Raw genomic sequence first — 12,908 nt, forward strand, 5'->3', positions numbered from 1 at the left:
GGAGGGCGCCGGCAGTAGGGCCCGGGGACCGCCAAAGCCCGGAGGCGGTCCACGAACCAGGCGTGCTTGTCCACCTGACGAGGTCGTCGATGAGCCGCCGGTGGCCGGCGGTGACGAGACGACGAGAGGTGCCTGCTGCTGAAACGGGAAGACCATCTCATCAAAGTAAACGTGTCGGGAGGTGAAAACACGGTGAGAGACTGGATCGTAGCAGCGGTAACCCTTAGTGTTAGGTGGATAGCCGAGAAAGATGCAGGCGACGGAGCGGGGTGCAAGCTTATGAGGCGCAGTGGCAGCGATGCTAGGGTAGCACAGGCAGCCGAAGATGCGAAGCCCTTCATAAGAGGGGGGTGCACCGAAAAGAAGGTGGTGAGGTGTAAAGTTCCCGCGAGTACGACATGGACGGATGTTTATGAGAAGAGAAGCGGTGGCGAGAGCGTCAGGCCAAAAGCGCGGGGGCACATTGGCATGAAAGAGAAGAGTCCGAACGCAGTCATTAAGAGTGCGAAGGATGCGCTCAGCACGACCGTTCTGCTGCGAAGTGTACGGACAAGTGAGACGAAAAATCGTGCCATGTGTGGTGAGAAGATCGCGGACAGCGGTGTTGTCAAACTCCTTCCCGTTGTCTGTCTGCAACGCAAGAATGGGCCGGCCAAACTGCGTGCGGACATAAGAGTAGAAACCGACAAGAGTGGAGATAATATCCGACTTGCGGCGCAACGGGAAGGTCCACACATAATGCGAAAAATCATCAAGGATAACAAGATAATAAAGAAAGCCCGTGTTACTTGCAACAGGAGATGTCCAAACATCACTATGAATCAACTCAAACGGGTACGATGCAACAAAGGAAGAAGCCCTAAACGGAAGACGAGCATGTTTGCCAAGGCGGCATGCATGACACGAGTGATCCTCGTTCTTATTACACGTGAAAGAAAAACTCCGAAGTATGTGGCGAAAGGTGGCATGATTAGGATGACCCAAGCGAGCGTGCCAGAGATCCACTCCGGTGGCGAGAGCGACAGGGGCGGCGGAAGTAGTGGAGGCGGCGGAGTGAACCGGGTAGAGCTCATCGGGGCTGTCACATCGGTGGAGCACCATCCGCGTGCGAGCGTCCTTAACAGAAAAACCACATTCGTCAAATTCAACGGTCACCGGATTTTCACGTGTAAGAGAACGAACGGAAACAAGATTTTTAATAAGATCAGGAGAGACAAGAATATTAGACATGGATATAGGAGTGGAGTTAGACGGAAAATATGTATGTCCAATATGGGTGATAGGAAGAGAAGAACCGTCACCGACGGTGATGCGGTTGGAAGTGTGGACAGGGTGAGCAGTATGGAGGTTACCGGGGTACGCCGCCATATGAGCGGTGGCGCCACTGTCCATGTACCAATCGCCTCCGCCGGTGTAGCTGGACGGGGAGGGGGCGGTGTGGAGAGCCGCCAGGAGAGCCGGGTCCCACGGCGCCGGTGGGAGTGACGGCGCAGACGTCAGGGGCAGCGGCGGCGGCCCGCCTGGCGGCGGCTGCTGTCCGTAGGGCGCCGCATAGGGCTGCGGCGCGGCGTAATACGCCTGGTGGGACGGAGGCCGAGTGCCGAGAAGACCCGGAGTCGGAGCCCGTGGAACCGGCATGGAATAGGCGTGGACGACGCCGGTCCACGGGTTCTGACCGGCGTACCACGGGGCCGCCGGCTGAGGGGCCGGCTGCTGCTGGCGTGGCGCTCCTCCCTGAGCACCGCCACCGCCACCCCCGCCTCCCTGCTTGCGGCCACCCCGGCGGCCGCCGCGACGGATGCCTCCATTGGCCGCCGGCTGCGGCGGCGGGAAGGGGGCTGGTGGGGCGGGCGGGAAGCCCGGCGGGAAGGCGGTCGTCGCCTGCGGGGGCGGCGTCTGGCGAGGCTGCGGCGGGGCCGAACCCCCGCGGGTGCCGGCAACAAGGGCCGTGTGGGTGGCGCGCGTCCGGGCCGCCCGCATCCGGCGTTCCTCCAGCTTGAGGTACGCGACCACCTTGCCAAAGGTGGGCTCCGGGATGAGGGTGAGGTTGGAGGCGGCGTTCCCGAAGTCCTCATTGAGGCCGCCGGAGAGGGTGCTGATGAGGAGCTCGTCGCCAATCTTCTCCCCCAGATCACGGAGCTCATCGGCGAGCTTCTTGAGGCGCATGCAAAAATCATCGATGGACGAGTCAAGTTGCTGGCACCCGTAAAACTCACCATAGAGGAGGACCTTGCGCTGCAGCCGATTGTCGGTGAAGAGGCCGTTGAGCTTGGTCCAGACTGCGTGGGCGTCGTCCTCGTCGTTCACCACGGTGTGGAAGATGTCGCTGGAGATGGTGAGGTAGAACCAGCGGATGATGGTGGCGTCGAGGATCATCCACTCCTCGTCGTGGATCATGAGCGCGGAGTCCACGGTGCCGTCTACGTGGCCGTGAAGGAGGTACTCACGGAACACGAGCGAAAAATATCGCTTCCACGCGGAGTAGGAGGCGGTGGTGTGGTCAAGCTTGACCGGGACGCGCTCATGGATGTTGAGATCGCGGACGAGGGTGACGTCGGGACCGGCGAACGGGTTGGAGACGGTAGAGGAGGAGGAGCTCATGGTTGGAGACGGTAGAGGAGGAGGAGCTTCGAACGCTTTCTGCTCGCCGGGCGAAGCGTGAAGCTGGCTGGAGATGCTAGATTTCCATATTTCGTGAAGTTTGGAGAGGTTCAGAACATTGCCCTAGGATGGTGTGAAGGGTAGAAATAGAATACACAATTCGATTTTGAAGTGGCAAAGTGGCGATGAAGAGAGAGGGTGGGAAATGGAGGGGATAGAAATGGCCGGAAATTTTGGCGGGAGGGAGTGAGTGAGAAGAGAGGGGAAAGAAAGATATTACAACAAAAAATTAAAAATAAATTTTGTATTACAAAATGGAGAAAAGAAAAGAATCAGTCAAAAGTATAAGTCGAGTGTTATATATCGGGTATTCGGCTTACCTTCAATTGGTTTAAAAACTGAAAACGAAATAAGTAAGCTGAGTATGCCATTGCCAGACACACTGCTTACAACGCCCTGCGTCATGGAGCCGTCAATTGTGGGGAGGAAGGCCACTACTTTGCCGCAAAATTTGTCCAAATGTTCTGTGATTTGGGAGGGGAAAAAAGAGAAATGTTTACGCACGGATTGCGAAGCACAAAATGAATTGTTAGATAAGGCGGTGGGGTGCTCTCAGATTTACATGTTAGTGCTGTCAATGCATGTTGGATGCTACAAGAAAATTAATTAAGCCTTACAAATCTAGATTAATCAATTAGTTAGATCCTTGGATTGCTGTAGCAACGCAGTCGAGGACAAGTCGGAAGAAAGTTTGGTGGCGCCGGTGTTGACCGAAGAAGAGCGAACACAACCGGAGCTGGAGGTGGAGCTGTCAATGGAGAAAGCCTCATCCGGGCCGGAGGACGACATGGGGTCCGGCACGGTCCTGTACATGTGCTGCGGGAGCGCCGGCAGCCTCGCCTCGACAGACTGCAGGACGTGCATGGTCTGGGCAATAGACGGACGCTCGCTCCGATCCGGGTGTGCACACCAGAGCCCGACGATGAGCACGCGGACCATCCACCCCTCGTTGGCCTCGTCGCCCCTCAGCCGCTCATCCGCCGCGTCGAGGATCGCGTTCTTGCCATATAGGCTCCACACCCACCTGACCAACGTGAAGGATTTCCCAGCGGTCTCCATCACCGGACGCCGGCCGGAGACGATCTCCAGGAGGACGACACCGAAGCTGTACACGTCGGACTCGGTGCATGGCCGACGCGTGTTGACGAACTCAGGATCGATGTACCCGACTGTGCCGAGCACGGCCTTGGTGGTCTGCATCAACCCCGTGTCGTGGTCGACGAGCCGGGCCAACCCGAAGTCCCCGAGCTTGGTGCTCATCGATGAGTCGAGCATAATGTTGCTAGGCTTGATGTCGCCATGCACGACGCACTGCTCCCACTCTCTGTGGAGGTAGTGCAACGCGGATCCCAAGCCAAGGATGATCTTGTACCTCTGTGGCCATGTGAGACATTTTTCCTTGCTGTAGAGATGCCTGTCTAGGCTGCCCTCCGCCACGAGCTCATAGACGAGCAGGAGACCCTTGTGGCTGTCGCACCAACCCAGCAGCTGCACAAGGTTACGATGCTTCAATCTGCTGATGATCCTCACCTCAGCCTCGAACTCCTTTCTCCCCTGCGCCGACGACTCGGCCGACAACATCTTTACCGCCACCGCACGGCGGTCGGCGGCTGCGGGTGTAAGCGTGAGGTGACCCCGGTAAACGCTCCCGAAGCCGCCTCGCCCGAGCTTCTCCTCCTCCGCGAAGTGTCTCGTTGCGGCAACCAGCTCGTGGTAGGTGTACCGCCTGGGGCCGCCGGCAGCCACACCTCTCTCGAGGTCAGCTCTGTCGGCGTACCGTTCTTGCCTGTCCTCATTTGCCTTCATTTTCTTGTGTCGCCGCCATAGCAACACGGCCACACATACCACCAAAGAAAGCAATGGGACTAGTACGGATGACAGGATCACTACTAACTTTTTGTGGTTGTTCCTGGTCGGAAGAGGAGGTAGAGTGGAACTGAATGACCATGAGAGTATCCGGTGCAGCTCGGAGGCGTTGCCGGTGGCCGCCGAGAAGCCAACGGCGACCTCCTCCGGTAGCTGTTTGCTCAGATCGACGGTCGCATTGACCTGGAACAGGGCATCGTCGATGTGGAGATCAACGGCCAGCATCTTGGACACGTTGTGGTACGTGACAGTTGCCCTCATGACATAGGACGACGTGAGGTTCTGCGTGGTCGTGATGGGGGTGGACTCCGTGGAAACCATGGAGTTGACGTCGATGCCGACATGGTTCTTGCTGATGCCGCCATAGTAGGAGTTGCCGAGAGTGTCGAACTCGACGGCCACCATCCGGGTGGTCCCCGTCCCATTGGTGAAGGCCGGGAGGAGGCCGAGGCCGCCACCGCCGCTCTGGGGCGGGATCTCCGACGGGAAGTGGCCGAGGAAGAAGGCCATCCCTTCGCCGGAGCTTTCCTTCACCGGAGTGATCTGGAAGGAGAAGTTGGTGGTGAAGCTAGCCATCTCGCCGGTGTCGCCGTTCCACAGGGGCACCTTGTACGCGTACGACGCCCGACCGACGCTGCTCAGGAGGTTCTTGGTCAGCTCGAGCCTTGGCGGGCTGATGGATGCGTCGCCGTCCAAGTCGATCCATGAGCCGGCGCCGGCGTCGGAGAAGTTGAGGCTGAAGCTGAGCGAGGAGGCCGAGCGCGGCGCGTAGTAGAGGTGTAGCAGCAGCACCAGGACTAGGGTGGTGGTCGGACGACGGCGGGAGCCCATCGCTTGGGTACAAACAGTGCTTGGGAAGGAGGAACCTTGAGCATTATATGAAAGTGGGGATGAAATTGTATGGCTCGTCCACATTTCAAACCGGCGACCGGACGACCAAAGTGGGGTGTGGCCAGGGTTCTCTTCTCCGTAGCTTGGACCTATGAACGTCACGGAATTGGTCTCCACGACGAAGCAGATGGAGCCAATGGTGTCGTTGTTGTTGAAATTTTCTATTCAAGATGCGGCACACGTACGGCTCCTCCGACTGAGCTCTCCAAATAATGGCTCCACATGACGGAGTCGCCGGCATCCGGAGCTTAACGGTCGTCCACACAAACCGGTTGTGTACAGCTTCCGGCGAAAATGACTTCACTGGATTCTCGGCCGTTGTGGAGTCAAGGAGGGGTTAGCGTGGCCAGGGAGGCCACCTCGCCGGAGTTTCTGACCTCGTGTGGCGGTGGAGCCGAGAAGGCGACACCGGTCAGACCGCTTCTTGTGGAGCGCCGTACTGCATTCGCGCCGGGGGTCGTTCTTGCCGCCTGCTCTGCGGCGATCCGGAGCACGCAGTTCGCCGAGTCGAGAGTTGAGACTAGCTCATACTTTGCGCGCTGACATGGCGAACCAGGAAAAATATTGTAGGGAAACCAACATTCAATGAAAATCGATAAAAACCACGAGAAAAATGATGTTTTGAAGTTTCAAAAAAATATGGGATGTTAAGAGGGTGATGTTTTATTGTCATGCAAAATTCTAAGTTCAAACATGTTACGGGATGTTGGCTATGAAAGAGATAAAATCAGCATTGAATAGTGTAGTACATTGATATCACTATTTATTGCTGAATTTTGTCTTCTTCATAGCTCGCATCCTGTATACTTGAAATTTTGCATGACAATAGAACATTATCCTCTTAACGTACTACATTTTTTCAGATTTTTCGGTACTTTCAAACATGGTTTCCACAAAGTTTTTTTAAAATGTTGATTTTCGTATAATATTCTCCCCATTGAACCATGAGGCGGTTGCTTGGTTCGTCGGCTGGAGGGGGTTCGGATTGTTCGACCCGCCGGTGGTGGTGTGTCGTTATCAACGTAAAAGGTTGTGGCATAGAGGCGGGTTGCTCGAGCTGGTGTTTTCGCGGATTGTTCGGCTGGAGCATAGCTCGAACCCAAAGGACGTCAAGTATCTGCTCCTGAGCTCAAATGCTTCCTGATGGACAGTAAAATTAAAAAAAAATTCTAAAAGAATCGTAAACTAATAAAAAATATTTTTATGCTTGCAAAATTTCAGTACGAAATGACATTCGTGAAAGTCGTGGCAAAAAAACAAAAATGATATTTCAAAAATGGTAGTTTTGAAAATATTTTGGAGTGCTGATTTTATTTTCATGACTTCCATCAATGTCATTTTGTGCTAAAGTTTGTTAAGCATACAAAACATTTGTCAAAGGTTACCATAAAATAATTGTGATTTTTTTACTATTTTTTGGATTTTACCATTCATCAGATTGCATTTTAGCTCGGGATTAGGATAGGACTTTCGGACCGCAAATAATATGTATCACCAATGGTCAGGTCATTTCCAAGGGACCTCCTATGTGTCGCTGGCCCAATACTGTGCGAAGTGTGGTGGTCAAGAAATAAAATTTGGTAGTGATCAAGAAAAAGTACTGTAATGACCGAAAAGTTACTGTAGCGATCATGTTTATATTTTATTTCCTAACATTCTTATTTGTTAAAATATACTATTTGAAACACGAAAAACACTAAAATTCTTGAACAATTTTTCGGAAACACGAACAATTTTTAAAACATGAAACATTTTTGAATTTGCAAACAGTTTTTTCAAAATCTTAAAATGTTTTTCCAAAAGCATGAAAAAAAATAGAACACATGTTTTTTAAATGAGTACATTTGTGAACATTTTTTGAAAACATGAACATAATTTGAAATTTGTTCAAATGTTTAAAAAGAGTGCTTCCCTAAATAAAATTGGTCAGACAATTTGTCACAATGTGCTTCCCTAAAGGCAATTGGTCAGACAATTTGTCACAACGTGCTTCCCCCTAAAGAAAATTGTCACAACATGCGACAAATAGGAAAACGGCATTTCCTTTTCGGTGTTGATACGCGGACGCTCCTATTGGGCGCTTCAGGTGCCTGAACACATGGCATGGAAAAACCGCAAAAAAGTAGCACACTCCCGGTTTCAAACTCACGCAGTTCCATTCACGTATGAGTTCCGCTAACCACCGGATCTACTTGCATTTTGTGATATGTAACAGGTGCCAATTACATAATAATAATTTGCCGGGCTATTTATTGCACAGAACTATCTACTATATCACTTATTTTTCTTTGAATTATTCGGAAAAAATCATGAATTTCAAAATTTTCATTGATTTTGAAATAAGTTCATCATTTTTGAAGAATAGTTCACAAAATTTAAAAAATTCGTTGATATTTGAAAAAAAATCATCAATTTTGAAAACAAGTTCATAGCATTTGAAAAACTGTTTGTGGATTTTGACTAAAAAATCATCAATTTTGAAAAAAAATCATAACAGTTGGCAAAATGTTCCTAAATTTTTACAATAAAATCATCAAATTTGGAAAAAGTTAATCTGATATGAAAAAGGTCATCAAAACTGAAATAAAAGTTCATGGAATTTCAAGAAAAGTCTATGTATTTGAAAAAAGTTCATCTAATTTTTAAGAAAATCACCTAATTTGAAAAAAAGTTCATCGGTTTGTAGAAAAAGTTTACGAATTTGAAAAAAAATCATCAAACCCGGAGGAAGAAAAAAGGGGGAAAAGGAGAAAATAGAAAAAGAAAAATGGAAAAGATGTTCATTATCTAGTTCTGCAAGATGGCCTGGTGGTTACTGCAACATAGCCTGATGTGGAGGTTGCTGGTTCGACACCCCGCCGTATCACCTTTTTTGTAGTTTAAAAAACAGAAAGAAAAAAGGGGTGATGTGTCGACCCATCATGGAGGTGATGTGTGCGGCTATTTGCGAAATGTATACTACAGGTGCCTGAAGCGCAAACCCCGAGAGCAACTAATCAAAAAGCGCTCCTTCTGAAGCCTCCCCATTGGTCACTAGGGTGGGTTGAGAGCGCGCGAAATGGCGGGCTCTCAGCCGCTGCCATGTGTTGCGCTATGGGCGCTTCTTTCGGATTTTATTTTTTTACACACGTTTTTTGCTTATAGAAGTTTTTTTTGTGGGTTTTCAATTTTCCTCCAGCTTTTCTTAGGTTTTGGACCCCAACGCAAAAAATGGGTTTTATTTTTTTCTTTCACGAGAGGTACGGATTTACTTCTCGTGGATGTTTTTGTTGTTTTTTCTTCTGTAAGAGGCACGGATTTACTTCTCATGGCGGCACGGGTTTAATGTGTGCCTCTCACAAAAAGGAAAAAAACACATTTTTTTCGACCATGGGAGGCATGGATTTATTTCTCATGGAGGCACGGATTTGTTTTCGCGAGGGTCATGGTCGTGCCTCTCGAAAAGGGAAAAACGTGCTCCTGGTTCGGGTTTTTTTTCTGGTTTTTTTTGTGAAAATAGTTCATTGAAACCTATCAGCATGGGATATAGTTTTGAAGATTTCGATAGGAGGATTCCAACGGTGAAAACAATTTAAGATTTGAATGCACTGTTTAAGAGATAAAACATATTGAATAGATGAATCTGCAAAAGAAGGAAAAACTTATAGGTTGCGATAAGTGTCGCACTTTACCTGGAGAGGTGGGATTGATGTTTGCATAGAATGTTGCTTAACTAGTGATTTCAGTAAACGCCTTGATACGCCATAGTGACTTAGCGGTACGAAGTGTTTACACTATAGTCATATCGGTTGGCCCATATACCCTCCCCCGATCTCTTTTCGCAAGTCTTAGGAAAGACACATCGTCTATTTCTCGCATTAAGCGAGACCGGACGGATCTCGCATGTCGAAGCTACAGTCACAGCCAGCACAATAACGGACACTTAAAGAAATATGAAGAGAAAGGCCTAGTTGACCGTGAGCTAGCCACTGCGCTAGACCCCCGTTCGTGACTAAATAGTAGGTCGGACCTTCTTAAATCGAAACGAGCCATTTCCATTGTTTCTTTTCTGTTTTTCAGGTTTTTTTTGTTTTGTTTTTTCTCTCTTTTCATTTTTTTCTTTCTTTTTCTTTTTTCGTTTTCTTTATTACTTTGGTTTTCCTTTCTGTCTTCTCTATTTTTTGTTTTTCTTTTGTTTTTCCTTATGTTTGTTTTCGTTTTCACTCTACATTTCCGTATATGTCAAAAACATTTTTTTATACACGTTCAACATTGTCCGAATGCTTATTCTACATTTTTTAAATACTTTTTCAACATTTCAATACTGATTCAACATTTCCAACTACTTGTTCAAAAAAATTCAAATACTCGTTCAATATATTTTACATTTATTCAACATACTTCACGTACTTGTTTCACATTTTTTTGATTATTATTAAACATTTTTTAAATATTTTTTCAATATTTTTAATACTTATTCAACATTTTTAAATACTCATTCAACATTTTTAATACTCGCTCAACATTTTTAAATACTTGTTCGAAATTTTTCCAATATGTTTTTGAAGAGTGTTTTTTTGTAATATATAATATTTAAAAGTATAAATAAAAGTACAAAATTAAAGCAGAAAACGAGAAGAGAACGTAAAAAACAAGATATAATATTTATTTTTTTGAGGGGTAAAACAAGAAATAATAGGTCGCGGCTTCTCGCACGGGTGGGCCAGCCCATCTGGGGCACCCGAGGAAGATTGTGCTCACGCGCCCAAAAGTTCGCGGCCTAGGTTGCTCCCTCCGCTGCAACTCTCTCGATCGCTCGGCATCGCCAGCACGTAATGTACATTTTTTTTCTAAAAAAACATAACGAACAAGTTAAGGCCAGACAAATTGTGCTTTTCATAGATGGTTTTTTTGTATATTCAAACATTTATGTACAAGTTTGTGTCTTAAAAAATAGTTCATGAATTTGACAAAAAAATCATGGATAGAAAAATACTCGTGAATTAGGAAAGGTTCAGAAATTTGGAGAAATATCACAAAGTCAAAAAAATTCATGAGTTCAAAAAAATCACGAACTTGAGAAACTTCACGAGTTCAAAAAAAACTTCACAGATTTTAAAAAGTATGCAGGACTTAAAAAAAGTTCGCAGAATTATAAAAAGTTCATGAACTTGAAAATTTCACAAGTTCAAAAAATATGCACATTTGAAAAACATTAGTGTATTTGAAAATATTTATGAGTTTGAAAAAAATTGATGAATTTTGGAAAAAAAATCACACATTTGAAAAAAGTTCATGAAAACAGAAAAAAAGAAAAGAAAATGAAAACGAATAGAAGACAAACTTTCCGAAACCTATGGAGCTTCACAAGGCAAAACAACATCATGATTGAAAACCAAAACCGGCCGTAAGCTTGTAGAAGCTCCAAAAAATTGTCTGGGTCTATTCCAAAAAAGACAAAACAACATTGCTTAGGTTCGGTTGGCCTCCATTGGCTGAAAAGTGTGCATTGCCGCAAATGTGCGGACTGATAATAAAGAAAAAAAAGGGCCAAAGTTTGGGATGGGATTGCACGCTGGTCTGTTAAAAGTACTGTAACCGCAGTTGAGGGCGCAGAATAGGGTGCTTACTATATTTGATCAATATATATATTTCGTTTGGTGTAATATATATTTGAGTATCGTTCAATTGACCTCGAGTATATGTAATTAATTATTCATTGCAAACATTTAATTTGCAAATTAATTTTGTTTTGACCTTTTGGTTTTTGTCACTCCTTTCACTTTTGACAAGGCTTGAGTAGTAATAGTAAAATGTCAAGAGTTAGAGTGGCAAAAGCAAAATGCTCAAAAACCAAAAACTTAATTTTTTAACTATGAGTACACATATATTGTAATAGTAATGATGGAAATAAATGCCTAACTCGTAAACATATGAGGCTTAGACCCCTGTCACGCCTGATCTATATAACACTAGTAGATTTATACATACGTGCATGTAGTTAACTCAGACTTCTTCCCATGGTGAAAATCCATGATCTGGCCTCGGTGGTTGGCTTCAGTAACGACGACACTTGTGCGCCGTTATCTTCCTAGAGGCGTCCTTGTTGGAGCATCTATCCTTCTTCTTTTTTTGTGAAAGGAGCATCTATCCTATTACCTTGATGTTGCCATCATTGATTGTTTTGTTGTTCTTTGTGTTGAACTACCACGTCATATCACATTATGTAATCTCTGTAGTGTATATCCTGATGAGTTTGTTGTAACTAGTAGGCCTAGTCTATAGGGGCGTTCCTAGTCTAACGCCACCTCCTGGATAGTGCCCTGCATGTAGGGACTTCCTCCTATATATGTAACTGAGACAAAGGCAATACACAGCGTGTGATTCACTTGTCTTGTTGGTAATCAGAGCCATATCTTCCCCTCCTCCCCCCTCCCCCCACCCCCACGCGCACGGCTGATGCGGATCAAGCCGCTGCTGCTGATGCCGTCGTTGCGGCCCTTGCCGTCGGCAACCCCGTCGACGCCTTCAACTCCACTGCCACGCGCCCTCGCACCCCCGCTACAGATGAGAGTTCAGGCCCCGGTGCTCTCCCCCTCGCTGCAGTTCCACCCACTTCTGGGCCTCTGGCTTCCTCCTCCGTCCCTCCGCCACCTCTTCCGGCCAGCCTCGCCGGCATCCTCAACTTCAAGCTCGCTCTCAACGGTACCAACTTTACCCGTTGGCGCAACTACATCCATCTGATGCTGGCCCGTCATCACGCCGAGGACCACATCCGCGACGTCTCCGCGCGCCGCATGGCTGACCCGGCGTGGCACGCCGACGACACCACCGTCGTCTTGTGGTTATTCACCACCATCGAGGGGGATCTCCTCGACATCGTCGCCCCCGCCGGATCCACCGCCTTCACCATCTGGACACGGCTCCACGAGTACTTCCTCGCCAACGAGGCCGAGCATGCGATGCACCTCGACCAGGAGTTCCTTGCGTGCGTGCGCGGCTACCTCACCGTCAATGACTATTGCCGCCGACTGCAGGGTATCGCCGCCACCCTCGCCGACGTCCGTGAGCCGGTTACGGATCGCACCCTGACCCTGCAGATGCTCGATGGGCTGGGGCCGAAGTTCGCCATGCAGGCGGCGATCATCCAGTCCACTGTGCCGCTGCCCACCTTTAGCCAGGCGCGGTCTCGTCTTGTCCTCGCCGAGCTCTCCATGGTCAAGCGCGCCCGCATTGAGGGCGCCCAGGTCCTGGCCGTGCAAAACGACGAGCGCGGCGCAGATCGTGGCGGTGACCGCGGCGGTGCGCGTGGTGGCGACCGCGGAGATCGGGGCGGCGATCACGGCGGTGACCGCACCCCTGCACGCAGCGGTGGCCGTGGTGGCCAACTTGGTGCTAACCGCCACCAGCGCGACGGCCGCGGACGTGGGCGTGGCGATGCCTCCCTTGGCCGTGGTGCGGGCGGCCAGCCGTGGCTGGGCTACTTCGCCCCCATGGGCATGCACTTCCCG

At 48.6% G+C, this 12,908-nt stretch overlaps 1 protein-coding gene across 1 annotated transcript; it reads right to left on the minus strand.

Annotated features, from left to right (window-relative positions):
• Positions 1-3,213: 3,213 nt before the first annotated feature.
• On the minus strand, positions 3,214-5,368 carry LOC123154958 (L-type lectin-domain containing receptor kinase IX.1-like). The gene has a single exon (XM_044573551.1). The coding sequence runs from the start codon at positions 5,356-5,358 to the stop codon at positions 3,292-3,294; it is 2,067 nt and encodes a 688-aa protein (XP_044429486.1). The 5' UTR covers positions 5,359-5,368; the 3' UTR covers positions 3,214-3,291.
• Between the last annotated feature and the right edge of the window lie 7,540 nt (positions 5,369-12,908).

The sequence above is a fragment of the Triticum aestivum genome, chromosome 7A (assembly GCF_018294505.1).
Source record: "Triticum aestivum cultivar Chinese Spring chromosome 7A, IWGSC CS RefSeq v2.1, whole genome shotgun sequence".
Lineage (NCBI taxonomy): Eukaryota > Viridiplantae > Streptophyta > Magnoliopsida > Poales > Poaceae > Triticum > Triticum aestivum.

Excerpts from the sequence above, each read along its gene's own strand:
- LOC123154958 (XM_044573551.1), bottom strand. The coding sequence starts at position 5,358 with ATGGGCTCCCGCCGTCGTCCGACCACCACCCTAGTCCTGGTGCTGCTG.